The sequence below is a fragment of the Corvus cornix genome, chromosome 5, assembly GCF_000738735.6.
Source record: "Corvus cornix cornix isolate S_Up_H32 chromosome 5, ASM73873v5, whole genome shotgun sequence".
In the NCBI taxonomy this organism is placed as follows: Eukaryota; Metazoa; Chordata; class Aves; order Passeriformes; family Corvidae; genus Corvus; species Corvus cornix.
Genome location: NC_046335.1, coordinates 57672589 through 57697385, shown reverse-complemented (window position 1 = coordinate 57697385; position 24797 = coordinate 57672589). Strand labels below are relative to the sequence as shown.

The window sequence follows — 24797 nt, the reverse complement described above, 5'->3', positions numbered from 1 at the left end:
GTCCTCACAGTTCCTGTGCTGACTGGCAGCCACAGAGAGTTAGTGGCCAGTGACCCCCTCCCCCCAGTGCGGTCCCCCGTTAGTGCCCCGCTTGTCTCCCGAACGGCCGCGCGCTCCTCCGCGCCCACACTGTGTCTGTCTCAGGAGTCAGGGATCTCGCACACCACACCTGGGCTTCCCACCCGGACAAATGCTGCTCTGCACAATTCGGTAGTGTCCGATAGAACGTCTTCCACGCTGTCCTGTATGCATGGAGTGCCCTCCCTGGACTGATTCATGAGGCCACCCACCACCTTCTCCTTCAAATCTCTCCCAAAGACCCACCTTCCCTAGATCCCTACTGCGCAATCATCCCAGCACTGATGGCGAGGCAGGGGGCCAGGTAGAAATAGCAGTGCTATTTTAATAGTTTCCATAAATGTATTTTTGTGTACAGAGAGTTTGTTTGTGTTGAGCTGCACTTTCTCCATGCTCCTGTACGTCATTTTGCTTCCCTAGATTGTGAGCTCTCCCGAGCAGGGGCTGTGTCATTTCCACCTTCTCATGGAGTCTGGCCCAAGGAAGAGTCTCCCACTTCCCTGAGCCCCTGGGTGGTAGCTGGTGAAAAACAGGCTGTGTCCTGCTCTTGGAAGAGGCTCAGTGTCATGGAAAGGAAATCTAGGCTGTAGGCAGTGTCTTCTCTCAGCAGGGAAGCTTTTCCTTTTTAACATTTAATAGGACGAGATTGGGTTATTTTTCACTCTTTATTTTCCTGCTCTTTCCTGACCTCCTTTCAGGTGGTTACCACAGGCTCCAGCTAGGGATACTTGCTATTCTCCATTCAGAGAATATGACAGGATAAACCACATTGCTGCTGAAAAATATGTTTCGGCAGCATATTAAAAAAAAAATCTTTGTGTTATTGTGTAAAGTCTTCTGTCAACCAAAACTTCAGTTTTCTGGGTCAGAGATGGAGCAGGCATTAAGATAAAAAGAGTGACTTTTGTGGTTCTGTCTGACTGGTCTTGTTGGTTATCACTGGAGATGGGTTCTGGTTCATTGGGAGAGCAGGGGAAAGGAAGGCAGGGCAGGACATAGGCTGTATTTTTTGGTATTCAGGATAGAAGATAGGCTGTCTGTGTCTAAAGAGATAGGTGATAAATTCCTTAGGTTTGGAGCAGTATGGCACAGGCAGTTCTGTCATTTTACTGCAGTTACAAAGCATGAATCACTAAAAGTTACCTTCATCTATGCCACTGACTTTCTGCTTGCAGTAGTTGCCTGACTCAGAGGTAGCTTCCAACCTTGAAACGCGTGTGTGGAGGGGTCGTGTTTCCAAACTACCTTCTGGATTTTGTGGGATATGTGGGATGGGGGAGAGGTGTTCTTCTCTCTTGTGCCTTGTAGTTTTCCAAGGACTGTTGTGTGAGTAAGTTATGGCAACGTGTAAACCAAGAGTTGTAGCAGCAACTTGTTGGAGGCAGCACTTAAAATGTGATTCCATTAATACTGAAGAATAACCAGGATATTCGTGCAGCAAATTGAAATGAAGGTTTGAAAATACTCTGGAAATGAAAGATGAAGAGAAAAATTTGAGGTCGCAGTTTTCATCATCACCATGGGAAAATAGGTATCATTGGAGCCTCAAAATTAATATTTTAAAACTTTAACTCTGTTCATAAGACGTTTATGCAGCTGGTGGAGAGCTTGGTTTTAAATGGCTTTTCCTTGAGTTTTTGTTTTGACTTTCCAATAACTCCATGTGGAGGGAGAATTTTAAAATTATATGATCCTTAAGGAACACATCCATACACTAAGATCTGTAAACGTCTAGATCCATGATTTAAAAGTTTCCTGCTCCTCAGCTTGCTTTGCTGCCAGGAAATGGGTTTGATTTAGTGATTAATTTGGGATTTTCAGTGAAAGCTGAAGTGGACAGTGTTGAATTTTAAAACACCTGACACAAAAATCCTCTAAGAGAAGGGGCAAAATGAAGAATAGAGCAGGTTAAACTTCCACAGCGAAATGGGAATGACAGGATAAATAATTCTTCTGCATTAATAAATATTCTGCTGGCAGTGTCACACGGGTGTCAGTTGTGAGCTAGGGGTGGTGCTTTGTTTGTTCTTAGATTCAATATGGTAATCAATATAAAATATTGATATATACCATATACTGATAAAGTATGTGTGTTGGTCCTGGTCTTTGGGGTTTGGTGTGGGCTGCAGTACCAACTATAAATAAAGGATTTCCTCCTTTGAAGGGTTTAGATTCTGTCACCACCTCACAAATACAGAATTACTGTGATATCATCAACACAGAATATTGTTACCCGGCATCAAGTCTTACTGGCATTTGAATAGAAAAATATCAGTTGATGGCATTCAAAAGAAATATTATTAGCTCTGTCTGCAATAAGCATTCCCACTTCATCCCATTCCTGCTGTCCATTGTTTCAAAGGTGGCGCCTTCCAATGGCATCTGAAACAATGAAATTGCAGAGCAAATACATATAAATGAATGCCAAGCAGTGGATTAGCTCTCAGTGTTCTGTTCTGTTTGAAGAGACCACTCCCAAAGCCGTCTGGGTTCAAAACTCACTTTTTTATTTCACTGTGGTGGAGTTGATGATGGAGATTTGTCTGCAGGGAACAGTGGAAATACCCCCAAAGCAACTTTTACAGCACTCACCACGTCAGCTCCAGTGATAGCTCCCAGCATCTGCAGTGCTTCTCTGTAGGAAGAAGGTTTTCAGATCTTCACCAGACACTGCATTTGAGAAGATGAGAGCAGAAGGCATCAGGCTTCATGAAGAATTCTTGAAGGTTATCCCTTGTAAGTAATTGATTCGCATTATGCATTTGAAATTCTAATGAGGTGGCAGTGTAGTAATGAGGAAAAGGTTGTCATCGGGCTGTCATTTATCTCAAGCAGAAAGCAGTGACTCTGGGTGGAATTTGTCAAGTCTGTGTGAAGAAATGCCAGCCCCATTTGTGGTTGGCGCAGCGAGGTTACTGATTTTATGGCTTGTGGTGTAACTTGGGGGGGCCCACAGCAGTGTAAGTGTAGGATTAGGACCGTGGCTACCATATAAGTACTCGTAAAACTCTTTGTGAGAGAAAAGTATTGAAAATCGGCCTGTTTCAAAAAGGGAATAGTGCTAAACCTGTGTTTTCCACCAAAAAGAACTTGGCACCTAATTGGCAACATGCTGATTAGCAACTTGTGGCACAGAGTCTAAACTTAACAGGTACCTCCTGGTACTAAAGACTTCTTCAGACCAGGATTTACCTGTCATAAGGTGCTTTAAGTAACATTTTGGAAACACTGGGAATCCTGAGCAGAGGCTGCTTGAGTCTCTGTGTGGGTGCTCTCATCTACACTGTTATTATTTTGAATTTATCAGGTTATTCTTGAGGATGTAGTGCCCTGTCATGATACTTTTTTTTTCTTTACTACAGGACCATATTGAAAAGGTTTTCAAAACCTTTCTGCATCAGCCAAACAAGACAATGGTATAAAAGAAGTTGGAAGAGGAATTGTAAGTGTTACAGAAAATGTGGGGTTTGCAGCATTTGCAAAGAGACACATTAAATACGTTGGTTTATGTGAGTGTGGCTATGCTCAGATATTACCAATTTAATATCTAAGCGCATATTCAAAATCATGAGGGCTTGAGGAGCAGTTAAAATTGCATGTGTTTCCCAACATGGCACAGTTAGGGCAGTGGAAAACTCTTTCACCACTTTTAATGTGTTCTCTCTCTTTTTCAGGAGCCAGGGAGATGAAGGACTTATCTCCCTCATCTCAAAACTCCCTTTGCTGCTATTTTTTTTTCTTTTTCCTTCAAATGTTCACATACCCATGTTAATTAATTTCTAATCTAATTAAAAATAAATGTGTTTAGATAATTCCTCATAGTTTGTTTGGTTTGTCCCCTCGGTGTGGAAGCGTGAGAGTTAAGTGTAAGACCAGAGAAGGCTGCAAGTATTTTAGATCCTCCACTTCCTTTTTGGTTTCTTTGAGTTGATTGCCTTTCTTTTGTGACTAGGCCAAATTTTCAAATGCTGTCTCTTAAACAGAACATCAAATTGCCACTTAAATTCCACCTGGCTTGCAGGGTAGGAGTGGGTATTGACTATATTCTCTGCTTTGTTTTTGTTCTTGAACAGAAACCAGTGTTAGACAATGACCATTCCTCTTTCAAGGTAGGCTGAATTGCAAGGCTTCAGCATTGCAGGTGTATTTTAAATGCCTGTATCATTATTTCCTTAATAATGAACATGCTGTTAAAGAGCTGGTACTTGAAAATTGTATCTCTAGAAAGGAATTTGAACATATCAGTTTTCTGCCTTCCTTAAAATTACTCTTGATGGTGTGGTTATAATGCGTAAATGTGACTTGTGTGTACTAATGTGAAGCTATTTTCAGCCCTAGAAACACAAATAAGGCTTTCTTTCAAGAAAGTTTTGAGAGCTCTTTATTGTGAATACCTACAAAGCATTTTCATGTAATGGTATTTATAGATACTCAATGTTAAATGATTAATTTTAGTTGCTAAAGTTTTTATGTTTTATTGCTTTATTTTATTTTTTTTTCTTTTATTTTATTTTAGAGTACTTTGTAGAATTTACAGTATCCCAGAGAACAGACAAGTATTTTTACTTAATTTTTATAGAAGGAAAGTGTTTAAAGTGCCTTTTGTGTTTGACTGTATTGCAAAGCGCTTCTATTATTTCCTCATTATGCTGACTGCTAAAATAATATTCTCTGCCTGTTGTTTGCAGAATGGTAAATGTGTGGTTTGGGCATTGTGACTCAAGCACAATACTGCAAATTGTTCATCTGGGGTGGAGCTGGAAGAAGTTAATTCCAGATTAAAATGTAGTGGTGGCAGATTGGTGAGGATTAGCCTAATTGTCCGCATGAAAACTCAGGTCATTCCATTTCTGGATATTTTTAACTATACAGGACATAACTGTGGGCTGAACTTGTTGCTTCTTCCCTTTAATTTTTGATCTTACACAACAAATTTGGATTTAGATCTTAACTTTTAAAGTTCTTACCCTGAATCCATGCTCTAGCTAAGGTTGGTCTTCAAATGCTCAGTGGTGTGTTGAAGGCCTTGTTATACTTCACCTACTTTTAGTCTTTGATGAATTTTTACACATCCGATCCTGTTTGAAGAGCTGAGAAGAAAGCCCTTAGTTCTCAGTGGGCACAGATCTGTTTTTAACCATCTCCAAACAGGAGTCACCTGTTTTTCCCCCAGGGACACTGGAGCTCTGCTCCTCAGGTGAAATTGCTCCTGTGCCAAGCAAGGTTATCAGATGAACTCCTGTGGTCTGACCAAGCTCTCTTTTGAAATCAGTAGGTTCTCACCTGCCCATTAGCACTGGGAAGATGCCCTAGAATTTTTGTTCATCTGCTTCTTTGAAAGCCTTGTCCAGATCCCCAGACCCACTGTTGCCCAAATTGTCCTTTAGTAGCTCTCCCACCCACAGACATTCCCCCTGAAGCTTTTATCCAGTTACTTCCCAGCTATTCTTCTACAAATTCATCAGGGCAAGACCTTTGGCATATATATGGGAAGTGCCAAAAACCTAAAAGGAATGCAGTGCAAACAATTGCACCTACTTGATTCAGATGCTGCTTTTTTCTTTTTTCTTTTTTCTTTTTTCCCAGATATGGAAAATTAATTATATGCATAATCACTTCATGCTAAAAACAGGCTACTTGTAGTTAAAAATAAAAGAAATTGGAAAAAAAATCGAATCCATAAGATAAAAGCAACACTACAGCCATATTTTTATGTCGTTTAAAAGGATCTCTATGCATTTTTAATAGGCACATGTGAAGACCACTCCTTTAGTTTTGGTGCTGCTTCTGTGACCCATTTTTGCAGATTATTGACAAGGAAGCAGATTTTATCAGCTAACAAAGGAAATTAAACAAAACCTGCAAACTCGTATTTAGGGAAGGAGATGGAACAAAACCCTTGTGTGGGCAGTGCCTGACCCTAAGGGCTGTGTGCCCAAACCTGTTGCCACCAAGGAAGAATGAATGCCCTGTGTTCCCATCACTTTTCCAAAGGAAAAATGCATGTGCCCAATATTTGCCTGCAGATGCTGGACCAGGTGGGTGATCCTACAGCACTGAGGTGCCTTTGGCATTGTCTGAAGTGTTGCATAATGCGCCTGGTACAGTTTCTGTCTGTATCTATCTTAGGTATTTACAAGGCACCTATCACCTTGGTACCTAAGCAGTTTGAGAAATGCACCCACCCCAGGAGGGAGGATGAGATACAGACAGAGGCCCAGGCCCAGAGCAGCAGAGGCAGGGCCCGGGAAGCTCCCCAGCTGTGTTCCTGCTGTTGTTGAGCTCCTGGCCCACTTGTTGTGGCCAAGGAACATCTCCACCCACCTGTCTGTCAGCAGGAGGAGACGGTGCCCCAGCCCTCACGCGCAGCTCCGCTGGTGGGCGGTCTGAAAAGGAAAGATAATGGAAAAGGCAACGATCCGGTAGCAGAGGTGAAACAGGAATGGTGGGATTTCAAAAGGAGGGCTTCTTAAAGAGCAGCACATCTCAGGGGAGGGATCAGCTGCCAGTCCAAGTGGCAGGTAAGGCACAACACAGGCATAAATCTCAAATGTTCTTTGGTGAACAAAAGTTAAAGAAATACTTCTGATGTCTCCGAAGTTTGTGTATATCCAAAGCCCTGCTCTGTTCTTGGCCTCTGTCTAAGTCCTCTACCCCTGCAGCTGAGTCAACCTTTCAGTAGTTCTCTGTGTATCTCAACCCAGTAATTGCTACAATCCTAAACATGCCTAATGACCAACACAAAGGACTCCCAGTGGTAATGAACGTTGTGGTGCGAGGAGACCGCATGGAATAGCAGTGCTCCAAAATAATGGACATATTCATGAACCTAAAGGCTGGAATAAACTTGGCTTTGATCAGCATGCTCAGGGCAGGATGGGGCAAACCACAGCTCTCCCCTGCAGGCACACCTGGAGCAGCTCTCCTGTGGCCTCCAGGAGCATTTGCTGATCCACCATGTCAGACCAGGCTCTGTGTCAGCCCAGGGAAACACCCGGACAGGCAGCAGGAGCAGAGAACCTGTCTGGCAGATTCTGCTCCGCTGCAGAAACAGAGAACCTGTCCATCAGGGGAGAAAGGGAGATAGCCAGGACTTGGGTGGAGGCTCACCAGTTCCTGTTGTATGGACCCCTTTAATACCAGATCTTTTTTTTCCTTAAACACAGCAGAGTCAGTGAGGTCAAACAAAAGACAGCCTTCAGAAACCTGTGGGTCCCAGGGGGCTTTTTGGAAATAGCTGTGTAGTACCCACAGTGATCAAACACTAAAGCTGAAGTGCAGTGGGTCACTGACTTCCAGATGTTTCTGCTCCCTTTAGCCCACGTGCACGCTCCCTCCTGAGTCCCTTCCTTGGTCATTTAAGGATGGAGATGGAAGTCCTGTCCTGGCAGAGCAAGGGACATGAGGTTAGCAACGTGAACCTTGGAGGCTGCAGGTTTGATGGCTGCTATCACTTGCTATAAAGATACCTGTAAAAGACAGAAGTGACCTATTTTTCCTGTAAGTTGCATCTAGCACTGTGAGCAAAATGCTGTGTGTAGGAATGGTGTGTCAGGTGGAAATTGCTGGAAAGATCAGGGAATCTGACCTCCTCCCTTTGCTTCACACCCAAGGAAGCTAGCTGTGCTTCTTTGTACTCACTCTACTTAAAGCTTGAAAAGAAAGAGATTTGGTTTTTTTTAAAGCAAATTAACAACCAAGTGAGGTCAGCCATGTTGGTGCATGGTTTGATCCATGGCCGATTTTGACTTCACAGTTGCAGTGGCCTCTCTCTCTCTTTTTTTTGGAAGTGACCCCTTTTCCAAGGAATTAAAGGCATTTAGTTGAGGTCACTCGGTCAGCTGTTCAAGCATAAGGACAATTTCTGGCTGAACCCAGTTTTGCAGTGCCCCTGCTGTGCCTGGCACACCTTTCCCACAGCCCCAGCCTAGGCACTGGTGCGACCAATCTGACCAAGATCCACCTGGAGTTTAGGGTGACTTTTGGTCACCAAGGAATGGATTTCTTGGGCAGATACTCACACGTTCATCCAGGTGCTGTCAGTCAGTGGCCTCCAGGCAATTTTCCCATGATTGCTCCTTAGCAAAGGAAGGTCTGTGGAACGCCATGCCTGTAACACACTCTTGGTTCCCCATGCCCCATGGCAATGCTTCCCAAAGCATCCAGAAACCGGAGCTGCTGAGAGATGCTGAACACCTTGTTACAGATAATAACAGCTATGGTTATTCCTCCTTCTCATTGCCAGCCAAGTTTACCAACCTAACCTAAAGCCTGTGCATGTATTCATTATTCAGAAGTATTCGCCAAGAGTTTCTGCAATTCACCTTCTGCCCAGGGGTTTTCACAGACTCTTTGCTTGCGCCCTTTGTCGTTTGTGTCATTGGTCACCTATTGCCAGATGCTGTTCTTTCAGCTCTGAAAGGCTGAGAAGGCCGATTGGGAGGATGGCAAACATTTCATAGGACATAAGGAATTTTGCAAAAACTGATTATTGTGCTTTTTCAGATAAATTTTTCTTTACCAGCCTCTGGCAAATGTGTAGACATGCACAAATAACAAAGGTGTTCTGGTCCCCCTGAATCTGAACAAAGTAGACACAGTGATACCATTTACAGAAGTATACATAAATCAGTGTGGAGTCTGGAGGTTTTTGATTTCGTTTTGCTTCTGTTTTTGACTTCCAGTATAGTTTGGTTCTACTACTTACCAGTTGTTAGGCGGGCTCTGTTTAGAACACTTGCCAGGTAAATGGGGTTTTCAAATATGGGGTATTTTCTGCTGACATGTTAAAAGAAATGCCAAGACATTCTGTATGACCAGTGGCTCTACCAGAATGAGTATTTATGATCCCTTACCTCACTCTGATTCCATAGACTTTAACTGAAGTGTGTGTTTGCTTTGTGTGGTACAAGTAGGTCCCCTGTTTTTTTGTTCTTTTTTTTTTCATGTGTACTCAAGTAGGAAATTGCTGAGAAATAATTTCATGGTCCTACACTGTAGTTGTTAAGAGAGCTTTGCTAATGAAGGAATGCAGCTATGGCTGTTTTAGGCAAAGCAGGAGAAGAATTGCCAAGGAAGAAGCAGTTCTTAGTTAGGTTGATATACAGTTCCTTTCAAATATCCATGGAGTGGAAGAGCCAATGATTGCATGACAGTTTGTCCCTAAAATTCATTTTCATAAGGAGCTCATGCCTTTTTACAAATACAATCTCATCCTCACTTTCCATAAAACATGCAACTGGACAGTCCAGCCAGACGCAGAGACAATATGAATACTTTGAATGTGAATACTTTGAAGTAGTGAATATGCTAAATGCACGAATAATATCCATTATTTTAGCACTTAAAAGTCATCATTCTATGAAGTCACACAGAATCCCTTTCAGAGCACCATAATATTGCAGGCACTTGGGTATAGAAAGAATGAGTGCCACATTGTGGTAGACAGCGATTGAGATACAGGAGGGGGGATCCTTGGGTCTGTCAGAAAGATTTTTTCATTTCATTATATTTCACATAAAATAATTTTTTTTTTTAAAAAATCGAACAAAGCCCTGCCCTGATTCATAAACAGAACCAAAAGTATGGTTTAACATGACCTCAGCAACACCTCGCAGATATAAGCTTACAGCTTTCACCGAGGTCTGAAGAGCAGTGTTTCAAAAAGCAGAAATTAATCCTTACCAAAAAAAAACCCCAAGAAACTTTTTCAAGGCTGGGATGCCAGAGAGTAGGCACGGCACTGATCTGGCACTGAGGCCACTGCGGTGTGAGCAGCAGCAGCCTGGTGGGGTCACGATCCCACGGACAGCAGTGCTTCTCTGAGCCGTCCCTTGCCTGAGCGTGGGGAATGCAGGGCTTTGGGCTGCCTCCTGCAGCACTTCAGCCACACTGCCCCAGGGCCATTTCTGATGACCAAATTGGGCCCCTCAAAAAAAAAGTTTAAAAAAAGAAGTGGACTCATTTTTTTTATCTGAAGTAAGTGTACAGAGTCCCGGCCACAGCCTCACGTAATCCAGAGCGGTGCAGGACACGCGCCACTGTGAGCCGGTGATTCCTGCGGCTGCAAAAGCCTGAGCCCTTCCTGCTCTTTGGGAGGGCATTTGTCTCTAGAGTTGCCACGGGGGAGAGCTTGCACCCAGATTTCCACCACACACCCTCAGGCAAGGGAAGACGTGGCCAGGGGAGGGCAAAACTCAGTTCATTTCCAGGAGACAAAGAGATCCCGGTGAGCAATGCCCTCAGATAGCATTTCCTACTGTTTGGAGAAGAGAGCAAGGAAAATCCGGCAAATGTTGAGGAGGGCATTGCTCGCGGGATAAATCCCATGGATGGCCACCGTCGTGCTGCAGCAGTGACTTGGGAGAGATTTTGGGTGGGGGTGACGTGAGACGTCGGACAAAAGTGAAGATAGCCAGCAGTGCTTCAGAGCAACAAAGGGCTGCCCTCAGCCAGTGGTGGAGCACATCTGGCACCCCAGGAAGCTCAATTGGACCCTTGGCCCTGAGCTCGTCCCAGGGATTTCTGACTGACACCACTGCAGTGCATAGGTGAGCTTCTCGCTAGGTTCACTGACATTTCCTGTCACAGTCACGCTGAGGGGAATTTGGTAGCTCCTGCCTTGGGATGCAGCATGGCTGTGTGTGTTCTGGGTACAGGACAGTGTGCATTGAGACCAAAAGTGCTTAATGACGCCAATTGCCACGTGCCCAATGCAGTCACTAAACTTTAGTCCGCCCTTCTGTTTGCCCAAACACATACACTCTGGCTTCCCAACTGGCTTCTTTCTATGTGTTGTCCAATGCATGTAGATACCTCCATCTGCCTGGCCTCAGATACAGTGGTTGTTGCTCCTCTATTTGATTGCCAGATGTCACTGGGGAGCAAGATGGGGAGGTTCCTGGATCCTCGGGGCAAGCCGGCCATCACCGAGGGAGCTCGCTGTCCACGCCGGCCGAAGAACAGGAATCCTCGGTGCCTGCCTCTGACGAAGACTCGCCGGCCAGGACCACAGAGAGCTGGCAGTGGCCGCTGTCCTCGTCTGAAACGCACAGCAACGTTGGGGAGGATTTTGAGGGATTTCAAACGCCGGCGCGGACTCCGGAGTGCACCATGGACATACAGTCTCCCGGGGATCAGTCACTCAGTAGGACTCCTCAGTTTGAAAGTGACTCTCCTGAGGAGGAGGGAAATGATGAGATGAATGAAGAGCGCTGCGGTGTTGAGCCTGTCCCTAGGGATCGGGGTTGGAGAGGGCAGCCCCAGCTAACAGAGGGAGAGAAGCTGTTGATGGAAACCAACAGTAGGATTGTGCAGCTGCTGGAAAATATCAAGAGGGAGCATGCACAGTCCATGGGTCTCATGTCCCAGTCCATGGGCCGTATGGAGCTGCAGCTGGGCATTGTGGCTACCTCCACAAGAGCCATCCATAACTACCTGTCAGAGATTTTAGCTTTCCTCAAGCAGCCGAGGACGCAGGTCCTCGAAACGCGCATCTCCCAAAGAGCCACCCCCCATGTCGAGTTGACGTGTGCCTCGACATGGACTGGTGAGGACGCAGTGGCATCCTCCACTGTGTGCTTACCAGGGGCCGAAGGGACGAGCGACTCTCGCGACCCGCCGCAGGCCACCCTGCCTTGTCGCAGTGGCCGGCTGCAGAGAGCCATAACCGAGAGGGCCTCGCTGCCCATGCCTCCACGCCAGGCAAAAGGGGGAGGGAAGAAAAAATAACCACTCCATAGGATTTTTAGAGTTTTTTTTAATGTGCCTGTCCTTTTAATTCTTAGCCATAAGGCCATCGGTGGCAGAGTTCAACCATTTCCTACATTGGCTAACATTGTATTCTGGCTGACTAGATTAGTCTAACATTTTGTAGTTTATATTTGCACTGTTAACGATGTGTGCTGCTGGTATTTGAAGAACATTTGCCTCTGTTCTTTCACTTTAACTTCATACGAGCATTTTTTTACTCTGTGCCAGGCATTCATTGCTTTTCTTACAAATACAAGTCATTTCTTGAGGCAGCTGTTTTTTGAGTTTTCTTTCTCCACTATCCCACCCCCTCTGAGCAAGCACTCGGGACTTGGTGGTAAGTATAGAGGTCTTGGCAATACTCGCCTCCCAAACTGTGTTCGATCAGTCTTTGCCTGGTGTTTCTGGCATGCCAGCCTGAGGTGTTGGGGTATAGCCTGTACTGGATCATGACCATTCTTATCCTCTGTGGGTCTCACCAGCTCACTTCCTAAGACCCTCGGTGGAGCTAATCCACGTGTCTTGGCTATGTTGTACAATAAGTAATGTTGCCAGGATCATACCTCATATTTCTCTTTTTGGGGGCTGTGTAGTGATGTGCCACCAGATCTATCTGGGCACCTGACTCTCGTTTTCAAAGTTCATTTGATGATGGATCTGGTGGCTTGATGGGCAGCATTATACTTTTTCCTCTGAGAGAGTCTGGGGATTCGGAACAGGAGTCACTAAGCAATGTGTTCTATGGGGATAAGAGCCATCTCCTGCAACAAATCTATTAGGAGGAGACTGTCCCCTGTAATTATCACAGATACTAATTACTTAAGAAAAAGAAAAAGAAAAAAAAAAGCAACTTGCCTAGCAGCCAGAACTCTTGAGAACGTAAAAGTCATGACATGCTGTTGGGTACTGTGCTACTCTGTCTGTGATTAAGAGCTTTTCATCAGAGACGAGACCTACATCTTGATAAAACACAACTACTTTCTGTGCCTTTAGGCCATCCAATTTCCTGAGGGTTGGCACCCTGAGCAGGGCACGGGTCCCATTGGTAACCCAACAGGGCAGATGGAAACGCACTTTGGCAATAAATTACTTTATATCTGTTGGTGCTGCCTCTCTCGGGGGAATTTAATATAGTGGCACTCCAATTGCTATATGCATGCAGAGGCATCAGACTGGCTTTTACATGTGGTATCCCTAACAGTTGTCTGGAAGGATGCTGCTTCCAGGAGCCCCTGGAGCGGTGGGGACAGGTTCTCACAGGTGTAGCATGACTCCTGTGTTTGACTCTCTACACGCCGTTGTGACTTCTCGGGAAGGTGCAGAGCAGTTTCTATGGAAAATGCCAGGGAATAATCATAGGCCTAAAAATCCTCTTCTGTGACTGCAGCCGAGCCGTGCTCTCTGGCCAGTGAGACATAGACTCTTCTCCCCTGTCTTCCTGCAAGGCTGAGGTTATTCAGAGCAAAGTGGATCAGAGTTTGTTACTCTACCAGCTGGCCACAAACTGCTCCTGTAGAAGTGTGTGTGCGTGTGTGCTTGTGGCTGTACTCTGCTGAACGACCGGTTCAAGGAGGAAATGCAGCTGGCATGGCCAGCCTCCAGTGCAGGCTCTTCCCACATTCCTTCCTTTCAACCTTCATCCAGCTGCATTCCTTTGAAAAATCCCATTGGAGGCAGGCTTCTTTGGGCCACTCTGTCGACACACCTCACAGCAGATGCCCATTTTTGCATCTGTTTTGTGGCTTTTTTCTCTCTCTTTTGTCAGGGTTATTTGTAAAGTTATCCTCAGACAATTTCCAACACGAGCTTGTGAGCTTCCCCTCTCGTTGGTACGAGGAGTGTGTGCTGCAGAGTATTTGAGGTCACGAGGAGGTTGGGAGGAGAGCTAATTAGTGAGCCTGACAAATTATTCCAATCTGAGTATATTTGGAACATGTGGTTCTGGTGCAGGAGGAGTTTGCACTCTGGTGCTGTGGAGACGATCAGCTCAAGGCACAGGCGGGTGGCCCAACACGTCTTCTTTCTCTGGGGTGAGTCTGAGTGCAGCTAACTGCAGTTCAGCCAGTCCATTTCCTTGGCCTGAAGAGCATGTTTGATAAGGCAGTGAGGATGTTTTTGTTTCACATCGTGCTTTCACTCCAGCAGGGTGGGGCAGTTGTGGCCAGGCGTTCAGATTTTGACGTTGCCTGCAGGACCCGCCATGTAGCTGCCGCTATTTAGGATCAGTCTCCACGTGCTGGCTGCTTCTGTGGCCTCACATTTTTTGGTGTAGCTCCAAAATGACAACCTCCACTCTACCTTTGCTTTCTGATCCAAGGGCAGTAGAACAAGAGAAGGAGCTGTGCAGTGCTGCCGTTGGAAGTGCCACGCAAGGAAGCCCTAAAGAGTTCCTTGCAAGCAGCTCGAGCTTTAACCCACCCTCCTGTCCCATTTCTGAGTGCTTTGGCTAAATGTGGCAAATGGGGGCAGCTGTAGGGTGAGAAGGGCTGAAAACCTCTCTACAGACAAGAAACCTGCAATAGACTCACGCAAAACCAGGGGTTTTTTCCCCACATGGAAATAGTAGATGGTATTAAGAATTGGTACCAACTGATATTTTGGTCAGATCCAAAACTAGGATCTGACTTCTAGGATTGTCTAGGAAAATCAGTGCAGTTGGAGGGTATGTATGTTTCATCCCCAACAAATATTTTCATGCTTTTCCAAGTGTCTGTCATGGCCTCATCACTCTTTCCCTGTAGCTTTTTGTTGTCTGAATGGGTATCTGGTTACATGTGTCTGTTCAAAATAAAGGGGATCACTTCTTACATGGTATAGTTCTATTTCTCATGTGCAGATTTTGAGTGCTTCAGTTTCCAAGGCTTCCTTCTTTCTGTATCCCAAAGACCAGTTGTTTGGCTTCTGGGATGAGAACAAGGGTGGGAGAGTCTTAAGAGAAACCTCTGCCCGGTCGAAGCTCTTGGTGATAGATCCCCTGAGTACCATTCTGCAGTCCAGCTGTATTTTTGCTGTACAGGGTAAATGTTCATGGTTACACCGTCGCTTTCTGATGCCTTTTGCTGAGCAGAAGTGCAGATATTTTTCTTTCAGACGTTTGTATTACAAAGCCTTATGAAATGTGACGTGAAGTTGGTTTTTATTTTTGAATACATGTGACGATATTAAGATTTTTTTTTTCCTTTTCTCCTTCCACTGGATGATTTAAACCCCACAAAAAAAGATAAAGCAGACCAATGAAAAGACTTGAATGCTAACTTCAATTGAAAAGAAACAGCAACACTACTCTTGTGAGACAGTTTTCAGCAGTGTTCAGCTTACTGGTCCTGCTCAGCCTTTCCTTTCCTGCCTGCTCCCTGACCCTCTGTGACACTGAAATATCCACTTCTAGGACAACCTTCTTCCTAACCTGAAGGCTTAAAGTTCTTCCCTCTCTTCTTCTCCCATTTAAAATATCATCCTTGCATCAGCCAGATCTACTGTTTAGAGGGATCAAAAGCTCTTTTCCTCCTGCCTTATTCCCATCCATATCAATATCCAGGGCCCTGAGTGCGCTGCTCTCCAGTGAGAGGTAAAATTTAAATCCCTGAATACAATACTTGGGATAGTAACACCAGCTCTAGATCACCAAAAACCTGGGGGTTTTTTAAAGTCTGTAGTATCCTAATAAAGTAACTATCCTTGTTTGACAAATAATCAATTATTTGGGAGATGGATCCAATTGCTGAAAAGTAGCATTGCTCTGACTTGTGTTGCAGAAGCCTAGGAGCCAGGCTGAGGTGTTCCACTCACAGAAACACCACAGGCTATGCAAGTAATCCTAATTTTGGTGAAACTTCAAAGGAAAAGACACTAAATTAGCATGATACAGGCAAGCAAATGCAATGGAAGGCTTAGTAAGGACAGCTGTTGGTGTGATTCCAGTTTGGATTCTAGTAGAGATTCCAAACTCAAACTCTCCTGGTGGCTTGGGCGAGTGATTTAATTTCTCTATGCCTTGGTTTCGTAGCAGTAGAAGGGGCAAAAAAAGGAGCTGTCAGGCAATAATTAGTTGATTATACTGTACTTTGAGGTCTTCAGTGTGAGGGAGTAACATTTTGTATTAAATGCTGATGGACCTTGTTCGTGACCAAAGTTGGAGACGGGGCTAATACCAGCACTCAGCTTTGGAATATCCTGATTAAACTTTTCCCTGTATTTTACCATCACATCATGCAGTAGATCAGAGTCCCAAATCCAAATGTTGAAGTTCTCATTCAGATTTGGACTTTGCCTGTTTTTTGGCTTGCTTCTGACAACAACTAAATACATTCCCAAACTGTACAGTTACTAAAAGAAATTTAAAAAAAAACCAAACCAACACATACAAAAGTATCATTTAAACAAAGGATGCAGTTAGCAGTGCTAGCCTACAAATCCAAGAGCGTGAACAAATCAGGATGTGATTACTTAAGGAGAATAGGCATAAAAGAGCACTTCTGGAGTACTTGTTAATGTCCAAAATATCACTGAAATTCTGATGACTAAGTACAGTCTGCTTATCTCTATTTGAAACAGTGCTGTACGGATTCACTATTTCTAAAGGTCTTCTTTCCATTTCTATATAGATATTCTCCCTTCACATTTTGAAGGTTTGAAGAAGAGGATTGTTTTTCGAGTCACACTAAGTAAACATTAAATGCATGCAGGCTTAAAACTAAAGCATGCATGTTATGTAGCAGCAATTAAAAGTGCTCGGCTTGCACGACTTATGATGCTCAAGCGTTGCCTTGTTAAAATGCCAAAAAAACTTTTTCTTTGCATTTTTTTGAAAAGTAAATCTCTTCCTTTGACCTTGCAATACTTAACTGTTCCATTTCTTTGGACAAGTGGTATTTATTTTACTGAATGCTTTTATATTACAGATAAGGTGGATGAAATAGTGCCAGTTTCCAAGCCATCAAGAATTGCAGACAATGCAACTGTGGACTCAAGAGTGGCAACTATAAAACAGCGGCCTTCTAGCAGATGTTTTCCCTCAGCTACAGATATGAATGTGAGTGGGAGCCATGAAGCACTGCTTTATTCCTACTAATGCATCTAATTCCGTGATTAAATAATGCACACTGCTTTGTTAAGGGAAGAATTGATGTTAATACTATAGCACCTATTAAAAATTAAACCCCAGAACTCTGAAATTGCATTATTCAAGTGCAGAATTTGATCTTACAAAACTTTGTGTTTAAAAAAAATTATTGGTTTTGTTGCATTTTGGACATCTTTTTCCATAACCCACCTTAACCTGTTGCCTTGTAAATAATATCAACAGTCTTCACTTACAGCTGCTGTCCTTTTATGACCATCTAAACAAAGCCCAGGCTTCCCTTCCTCTCCCCCTCCTCCCCAAAAACAACCCCAGATTTATTATTTCCCATAAGAATTCTCGGTGGAAGGGGTAATGGATGAGGCATTATTTCCATGTGGGGGAGACTTTCGTGCTTTAATGCTGTTGGGGTTTCTGTTTGCTCTCTTGTAGTCCATGTATGAGAGACAGGGTATTGCTGTGATGACGCCCACTGTCCCAGGGAGCCCTCAAGGTCCTTTTCTGGGTATACCTCGGGGTACAATGAGAAGACAAAAATCCATAGGTAAAATGCCTCTCTTGTATGGTTTTGTTCAGTAATCACATCCTTCTAGTAACTTTGCTTCTTTCCTAAAGTGTGTTTCTCTGACATCTTTAACCCCAGTGAGTGACTGTTTAATCTTTATACACAGCTCATAAGAAAAGAAGTTTGTGTGTAAGGTGATGTAATTTCCACATTCTGCTTGGCAAGTATGGAATTACAATTTGAATGTTTTCTTTAGAAAGTTCCCTCTAACAAGGAAAAAAAAAAGATCAGTTAAAGCTTTTGCAAAAGGGCAAAACGTTATCCTTTTTTTCCTTGTTATTGAAGTGAAAGCATCGTAATGCTGTGTAGTTTAGAAAGAAATCCCGTTGATCAAATGGACTAAAATTCACCTCTTCTTTTCACTTCAAATGATGGAACTAGGTGATTTTACAACAAAGAAACAAAGCACAGACCAAATTTGGGCTTTCTTTGTTATTGTTAGTAATCTTAGCAGTGACTTTTATCAATTTAGAAATGCATTATGCTGATGTAAAATTAGCATCCAAACTATCCCAGTATTACCCAGTTTATTTATGTTAAAAGCCATATTTGTAATGGTATAATGTCATCTTTTGAAATGCAACATTATAGGGTTTTTTCCCCAATGGGATCTTCACAGTCCCTTCGCTAAATTTCAATTGCATCTTAAAAATCCATTCGATTTCCAAGTTGCATTTGTAGAGTGTTAGAGCAAGGCAGAAGTGACTTTTCTGCATAGAATCTCCTCCCTGTTCAATAGTTTTCAAAGAAAATGTGCTTTTCTACAGCCACCTTGATGACACATAAATCCCAAACATTTGCCTAGACATCAGTTTAATTAAAATTCCGTAGCATCCTTTCCAAACCTGGGATGTCCAACAGGAAAGAATGATTATGGTGGGAATCAACCTAAAGGCCTCTTTTGGAATTTTGCTTACTTCCCGTGCCACAGGAAATGCACCCTGGAATTTTTGGGGTGGATGGAGAAATAGTGCAGTGTGAGGGATCCTGGTGGATGTGGCAGGGTTTTAAATGCCCTCTCTGATTTTTCAGGAATAACGGAGGAAGAGCGGCAGTTTCTGGCCCCTCCTATGCTGAAGTTTACCAGGAGTCTTTCAATGCCTGACACCTCTGAAGATATCCCACCACCACCACAGTCCTTACCTCCCTCACCACCGCCACCTTCCCCTTCTCTGTACAACTCCCCCAAATCCCTGACGTCCCGGAGCTACGGAACGATCAAACCTCCATTTAACCAGAATTCAGGTGCAAAAATCTCTTTGGTTAGGCCCGAGAGCGTGGGGACGATGATCAGGGACAAAGGGATCTATTACAGGAGGGAGCTGGACCGATACTCCCTGGACTCGGAAGACCTGTACAACCGGAGTGCCGCAGCTCAGGCGAATTTCAGGAGCAAGAGGGGCCAGATGCCGGAAAACCCCTATTCCGAGGTCGGCAAGATCGCCAGCAAAGCAGTTTACGTGCCGGCCAAGCCAGCCAGGCGGAAGGGGATGCTGGTGAAACAATCCAACGTGGAGGACAGTCCAGAAAAGACCTGCTCTATTCCAATTCCAACCATCATCGTCAAAGAGCCATCCACCAGCAGCAGCGGGAAAAGCAGCCAAGGGAGCAGCATGGAGATCGATCCTCAGTCTTCGGAGCAGCCCGGCCAGCTCCGGCCCGACGACAGCTTGGGAGTCAGCAGTCCCTTCGCAGCAGCCATCGCAGGGGCCGTGAGGGACAGGGAAAAGAGGCTGGAAGCGAGGCGCAATTCCCCGGCCTTCCTCTCCACAGACCTGGGAGACGAGGACGTTGGATTAACGCCACCAACACCACGGATGAGGCAGTCCAAGTTCACCGAGGAGGCAATGTTTAGCAGTGAGGATGGTTTCAGACAGCTCATGTCGCCATCTCCGATCCCCGCCCCCAGAGAGCCCGAAAACCTTTTTAACAGCAACGAGCCCAGCAGCCAGAGCGACTCAAGGACATTGAATGCTCCGTCCAAAACGAAAGGTACTGACAACAGTACGGCGCCAGCCAAGCCCACCAGTGCTCCCAGCTCGGATAGCTACGTCCACCCGGTCACAGGGAAGCTGTTGGATCCAAACTCGCCACTTGCCCTCGCGCTCTCTGCCAGGGACAGAGCCATGAAAGAGCAGACACAGCAGATTCCAGGCAAAGGGGACGCTGTCAAAACCGACCTTAACAAACCGCTTTACATCGACACCAAGCTGAGACCCAACATGGAAACGACTTTTCCTGTTACTGCCACTGTCACCAGGCAAAATACCCGCGGCCTCTTGAGACGACAGGAGACTGAGAACAAGTACGAGATGGATGCAGGGAAAGAAAAGAAAGCCGAGGAGAAGAAGAACATGTTGATAAACATCGTGGATACCTCGCAGCAAAAGTCGGCTGGCCTGTTGATGGTGCACACTGTGGACGCGGCAAAGTCGGACGATACGCCTGAGGATGAGGAGGAAAAGGGAACCGAGATGGAGCCGAGCCCTGAAAACTCCCCACCGGAGAGGCCGGAGGGCAGCGAGGAAGCGGAGAGCGAGCTGAGCGTCCCTGCAGCACCCGAGCCCCCGGCTTCTCCCTGCAAAACCATCATGGCCGCCAGCTCCGTGGACGACCCCGTCATCCTGCCCTTCCGCATCCCCCCGCCGCCCCTGGCCTCGGTGGACATCGACGAGGAGTTCCTGTTCACCGAGCCGCTGCCCCCTCCCTTGGAGTTCGCCAACAGCTTCGACATCCCCGACGACCGCGCGGCGCCCGGCTCGGCGCTGACGGACCTGATGGTGCAGAGGAAGAATGGCACCCCTTCGCCCAGCCAGCCAGCAAACTCCTTGGACGGCAAAAAGCAAGCGGGTCTCTCAAACTGTTTGCCTGCCTCCTTCCTGCCACCCCCCGACAGCTTCGACAACGTCACCGACTCCGGGATCGAGGAGGTCGACAGTCGGAGCAGCAGTGACCATCACCTAGAGACAACCAGCACTATCTCAACAGTGTCCAGCATCTCTACCTTATCCTCGGAAGGAGGGGAGAACGTGGATACTTGTACAGTCTATGCAGATGGGCAAACATTTCTGGTGGACAAACCCCCAGTACCTCCTAAGCCAAAAATGAAGCCCATAATCAACAAAAGCAATGCACTTTACAAGGACGCGCTGATCGAGGAAACTGTAGACAGCTTTGTGATCCCTCCTCCCGCTCCGCCCCCGCCTCCCATCAGTACCCAGCCCAACCTGGCAAAAGTCGTCCCCCAAAGGACATCCAAGCTGTGGGGGGACGTGCCAGAGGTGAAAAGCCCGATTCTCTCAGGCCCCAAGGCTAATGTCATTAGTGAATTGAACTCAATACTCCAGCAAATGAACAGAGAGAAATCCTCAAAGCCAGGGGAGGGATTGGAGTCGCCGACTGGAACGAAAACTGCGAGTCTCAGTACAAGGTAAAAGTAATTAACCAAATCATTTTCTAAAAAGGCTTGACCTCTTTTTTTGTTTTCTCTCCATCCCTTTGCTGACTTCTCCTGTAAATCACGTAGATTAAAGAAGGGTGTACTTTTTATTTGCTTAACGAATGGTCTGTGTCAAACAAGAATTTCTTACACTGCCAGCATTTGTGTTGCCTACATGATAGGACAGGAGCTTTCTCAGTCTTCAACTTCAAGGCAGTTTGCACAAACCTTTCAGTTGTTTTGATGTGAATTTCTTAGATTTCTCTTTTATTTTTTTTCCTCTTTAGTTTGTTTTCCTTTTAAAATGTGGTGATAATTTAATTTTGCTTCAGTCCCATGAGGTATTTTGGCTTCAAACGGGTAAAAAGTGTTTTTGCCAAGGGTTGCTTCGCATTCGCTGTGTGGTGTCATTTGATTCATGCTGAGACCTCTCCTAACCTACTTCATCATGAAGTATTTCAGAGAATTGCTCGTTAAAATCACTTTGCACTGTCCATGTTATTACTAAATCACATCTGTATGGTATGTAGACATAATGTCATGAAATCCACAGTTACTCAAAAAAGAAAGGTAATTTTGTTAGTTTTATTAGGACACTGAGGTATTTCTTTTTGCAAAAATGCCGTGCTGGCATTTTGTTTTTAAAAAAACCCGAAGTGGCACTTAAGTAAATTTTATTAGAATTATTCTGGTGGTTAATAAATATCTCAACCTTTGGAAAGCTGCTGCACTTTGCAAGCATAAAGATAATTTGTTTTTAAGGGAAGGGTGTCTCTGCTGATTGCAAAGATTGCTCATTCAGAAAACCGTGTGATCCACAGGCTCAGCATCACACAGTTAGATATTATTTCCTGCAAGATGGAAGCCATCAAACTGGTGACAGGGAGGGAATTCAATTTTTAGAACTGAGAAATGGGAATAAAACATGAAAATTCTGTAATTCCTCTCAGTGGCACTTGAGTAAACAGAGCAGAAGCTGAGTTGGCTCTACAGGAAAAGCTTTCATACATTAAAAAAAAACCAAAACAACATTATTTTTGCTAGATGTTGGTCGTGTTCCTTGTTAAGCCCCATGAACACGTTGTCTGTAGCTTCATGTGTATAATATTATTTATCAGCTTTTATTTTTAAACTGAAAGGTATTTCCAGGTTACAGTGGAGATCTTTAGCATCCCTATTTTATTAGAAAATAACCGAGGCCACCAACTACAATGTACTGTAAATATGTCAAGGTGCTCTCATTACTGAGAGGAAAATGAAAAGTAGAAGTGAATAGAAACACTTGTCAAAATACATTTTAAAAGGTATAAAGGGTGGGGAGAAATTGAAAAACTATAGCACTTCACTAGAGAAAAGCAACCTATTATGTAAGCAAAAGTAGCCCCATATGTTACCTTTCAGAGGAAGATCTGACTTAGTGTTACAAATTTATGCTGCTTTTCTATCCTTGAGGTCTTTTAATTTTTCTAACTCAGCTTTGGCAAATTACCAAGTCTTCATTATGGAATACAGAGGCTCAATTAGGGGGAAAAAAAATCCCACCCAAAGCATTATTGCGGTGGGGCTGAAACCCTGCTTCTCCCCTGAAAAGTAAACCCAAACACTCATCTTTGCAAACTGGAGAGAGGATTCTCGGATGTACCAGGGCCAGAAGAGCCATGAGGGAATAAATGGGATAAGTTGGCAGTGGCAAAGAGCAGCAAAACTCTTGGCTGTCATTTGACTGTGGGAGAAAACGACACCCCCGCAGAATTCCCGGTGGGAACAGGAGGCAAGAGGGCTGGGTTTTGTTTCCTGCCGTTTTCCAAACTGATGTGATTACTTCTCAATTATGAGCTGAGTTGAAGCTGCTAAAACCACCAGGAAGGGTTGCTAAGGATTTCTTTTTTAAGCAAATAATAATCTGGAGATAGCAGAAGAGAGCCAGCAATCCACAGATGCTGGAAGTGTGTTTGAGAAGGTGCTGCAGGCAGTGTCTTTTCATCTCAACAAGGGTAGGGCAGAGAGATGGAAATGGAGACGTTCACTTGTGGATTCAGAAGCCCTGTGGTTTCTTTCACTGCTTTTACTCCTGCTTTATCTCTCTAAAAGTTAAATAAATTACAGCCTTTCTAGCCCAACCGCACAACTGACACAATTTTTTACAAAGCTGTCAAATATTATGACCAAGGAATACCATCTTGTGAAAATTTCGAGTGTAAAAGCTAATGTTCAAATTTCAAAGGTAAAATTCCTGGAGTTTCTTGGTATTTTTTTTGGTCCCCCTAATGCTCTAAAACCTGTGACAACCAATTGTAGAGCTTGCAGCCCTTCCCCCATGAGCTAGCATTAGAAAGGGACCAAGGAATTTTGGCTCACAAAAAGCAGGGATTCTGCTGAATTAAAGAACGACTTGTTAGCTCTGCCAACAGAGCAGTGATGATAAATGAGCCTGTTCCTATCCTTCAGCCAAGGAGAGGGATTGGGAAGTGTTATAAATAGGAACAACGTTCGCAGGCTCTCTTGGGAGGTGTTCGCAGCGCAGGCAGCCTGATGAAATTAAAAATATGTATCAGCTTATGGGGCCGTGCATGAAATTACAGACCAGATTGGAATCCGAAATCCCACTAGGAAGTCTCTTTGCACAGCCAGTAGATGTAAAACTGGGGTTCATTCAAGGCAATTGCCCTGTTGGGGTGGCACAGGGGTGAATTAAACTACAGATAGCTGGGTAATGGCTGGCTGCAGAAACCCATAAAAGTACCTTCGATATGTGTTTTTGATAAAAGAGGATTAGGAAGAGACCATTTCTCAATTATTCCACTAAAACCACCCTAAACTTGCTTTTATTCTCTGCACCTTGGTTTAGTGATCGTTTTCCATGGTGTATTTATAGTTTTCCTGTGGTTCTTATGGAGACACCAAGCTTCAAGATTTTTAAATACAGCTTGAAAACACTTGGCTGGAAACCATCTGCTCCTCAGTGGCAGTGACCAGCCCGTGGGATAGGGAAAAGGAGCCCACTAGGAGAAGGAAAAGGAGGAAGAAGGGAGAGGATGCGCTTGCTTACCTTGTACTAATTAAAGTGTAATTAAGGGGTTTGATCAGAAGGTTCAGGAAGAGAGCTCCAGATCCCACTCCCAATTTTGGCCACCATTTACTTTGAGAAATTATGGCCATCAGTCAGGGTGACAGACGTTTTAATCTGGTTTATCCGTGTCCTCCTGTGGGCGAGGAGGACGGGACGTGTCCACCACAGTGCCATGAATACAGCAGGGCTATAAATCCACTTGAGAGGCCCCTGGCTTTTCTAGGGAGCTGATGAAAGAACTGGGAGAAGAGCAGAGCAGGGCTCTCACTGGGAGAGGGGAGGAGTGTTTGCTCTGCCTGTGACCCAGCAGTCGCGTAGCAACGTGACCATCAGGTGCCAGCCCCTGAGATCCAGGGGACAAAGTCAGCGTGGCTGAGGCAGGATAAACCCAGTGGCTGCCAGGGACACACAGCTCAGCCCCCAGGGAACACAGCATCTTCCCTCCCTCCCTCCGTGCCTCTGGAGCACTGAGAAGGGATGATGAACAGCAGCTGCTGCTGCCCTCCACCAGCACCGCACCAAAATGATCCATGGCTTTGCCGGAGGGAGAAACACTTTCTGTTTCTGTGTTTGTCCAGCTGTGTTTGCACAATCCCGTGGCTTCTGGGGCACATTGGCATCACTGCTGGTGGTGGGAAATGCTCATGATAAATGTGGGAGTTGTGGGGAGTGCATAAGCAGGTGGAGTCGAGTCCTCTAGGAAGAATAATCTGCACTGTGCTGGAATAACAAGTTTTAAAAGTGAAACCGGCCAGTGGTTTTGGCCACCTCTGAATCAGTTTTTTCATGCATATCTCGAAAAGTTCCTTTTATT

General features: G+C 44.9%; 2 protein-coding genes and 1 long non-coding RNA gene across 13 annotated transcripts in view; 2 read left to right on the top strand and 1 right to left on the bottom strand.

Annotated features, from left to right (window-relative positions):
• Window positions 1-24797, top strand: part of SHANK2 (SH3 and multiple ankyrin repeat domains 2) — a 279065-nt gene that overhangs the window by 242799 nt on the left and 11469 nt on the right. For 7 of the 10 annotated variants that reach the window (XM_039551951.1, XM_039551950.1, XM_039551949.1 and 4 more), the window contains 3 exons: window positions 16731-16861; window positions 17342-17453; window positions 18507-20904. In XM_039551951.1, coding sequence (XP_039407885.1) covers window positions 16731-16861; window positions 17342-17453; window positions 18507-20904 — 2641 coding nt within the window. Of the gene's footprint in view, window positions 1-16433; window positions 16494-16730; window positions 16862-17341; window positions 17454-18506; window positions 20905-24797 lie in introns of all 10 variants that reach the window. The other 3 variants (XM_039551944.1, XM_039551945.1, XM_010412562.4) reach the window with 1 other exon arrangement.
• Window positions 941-24205, bottom strand: LOC109146375. 2 transcript variants are annotated; one of them, XR_002048347.2, is made up of 5 exons: window positions 23963-24205; window positions 8100-11254; window positions 6403-6464; window positions 2671-2748; window positions 941-1544 (listed from the first exon to the last, which is right to left on the bottom strand). It is a non-coding gene; the product is annotated as an uncharacterized LOC109146375 (long non-coding RNA). The 2 variants fall into 2 exon arrangements; XR_005601914.1 differs by having other exon boundaries at window positions 6403-11254.
• On the top strand, window positions 6497-12098 carry LOC104697609. Its single transcript, XM_010412558.4, has 2 exons — window positions 6497-6599; window positions 10949-12098. The coding sequence occupies exons 1-2, from the start codon at window positions 6521-6523 to the stop codon at window positions 11806-11808; spliced, it is 939 nt and encodes a 312-aa protein (XP_010410860.1). The 5' UTR covers window positions 6497-6520; the 3' UTR covers window positions 11809-12098.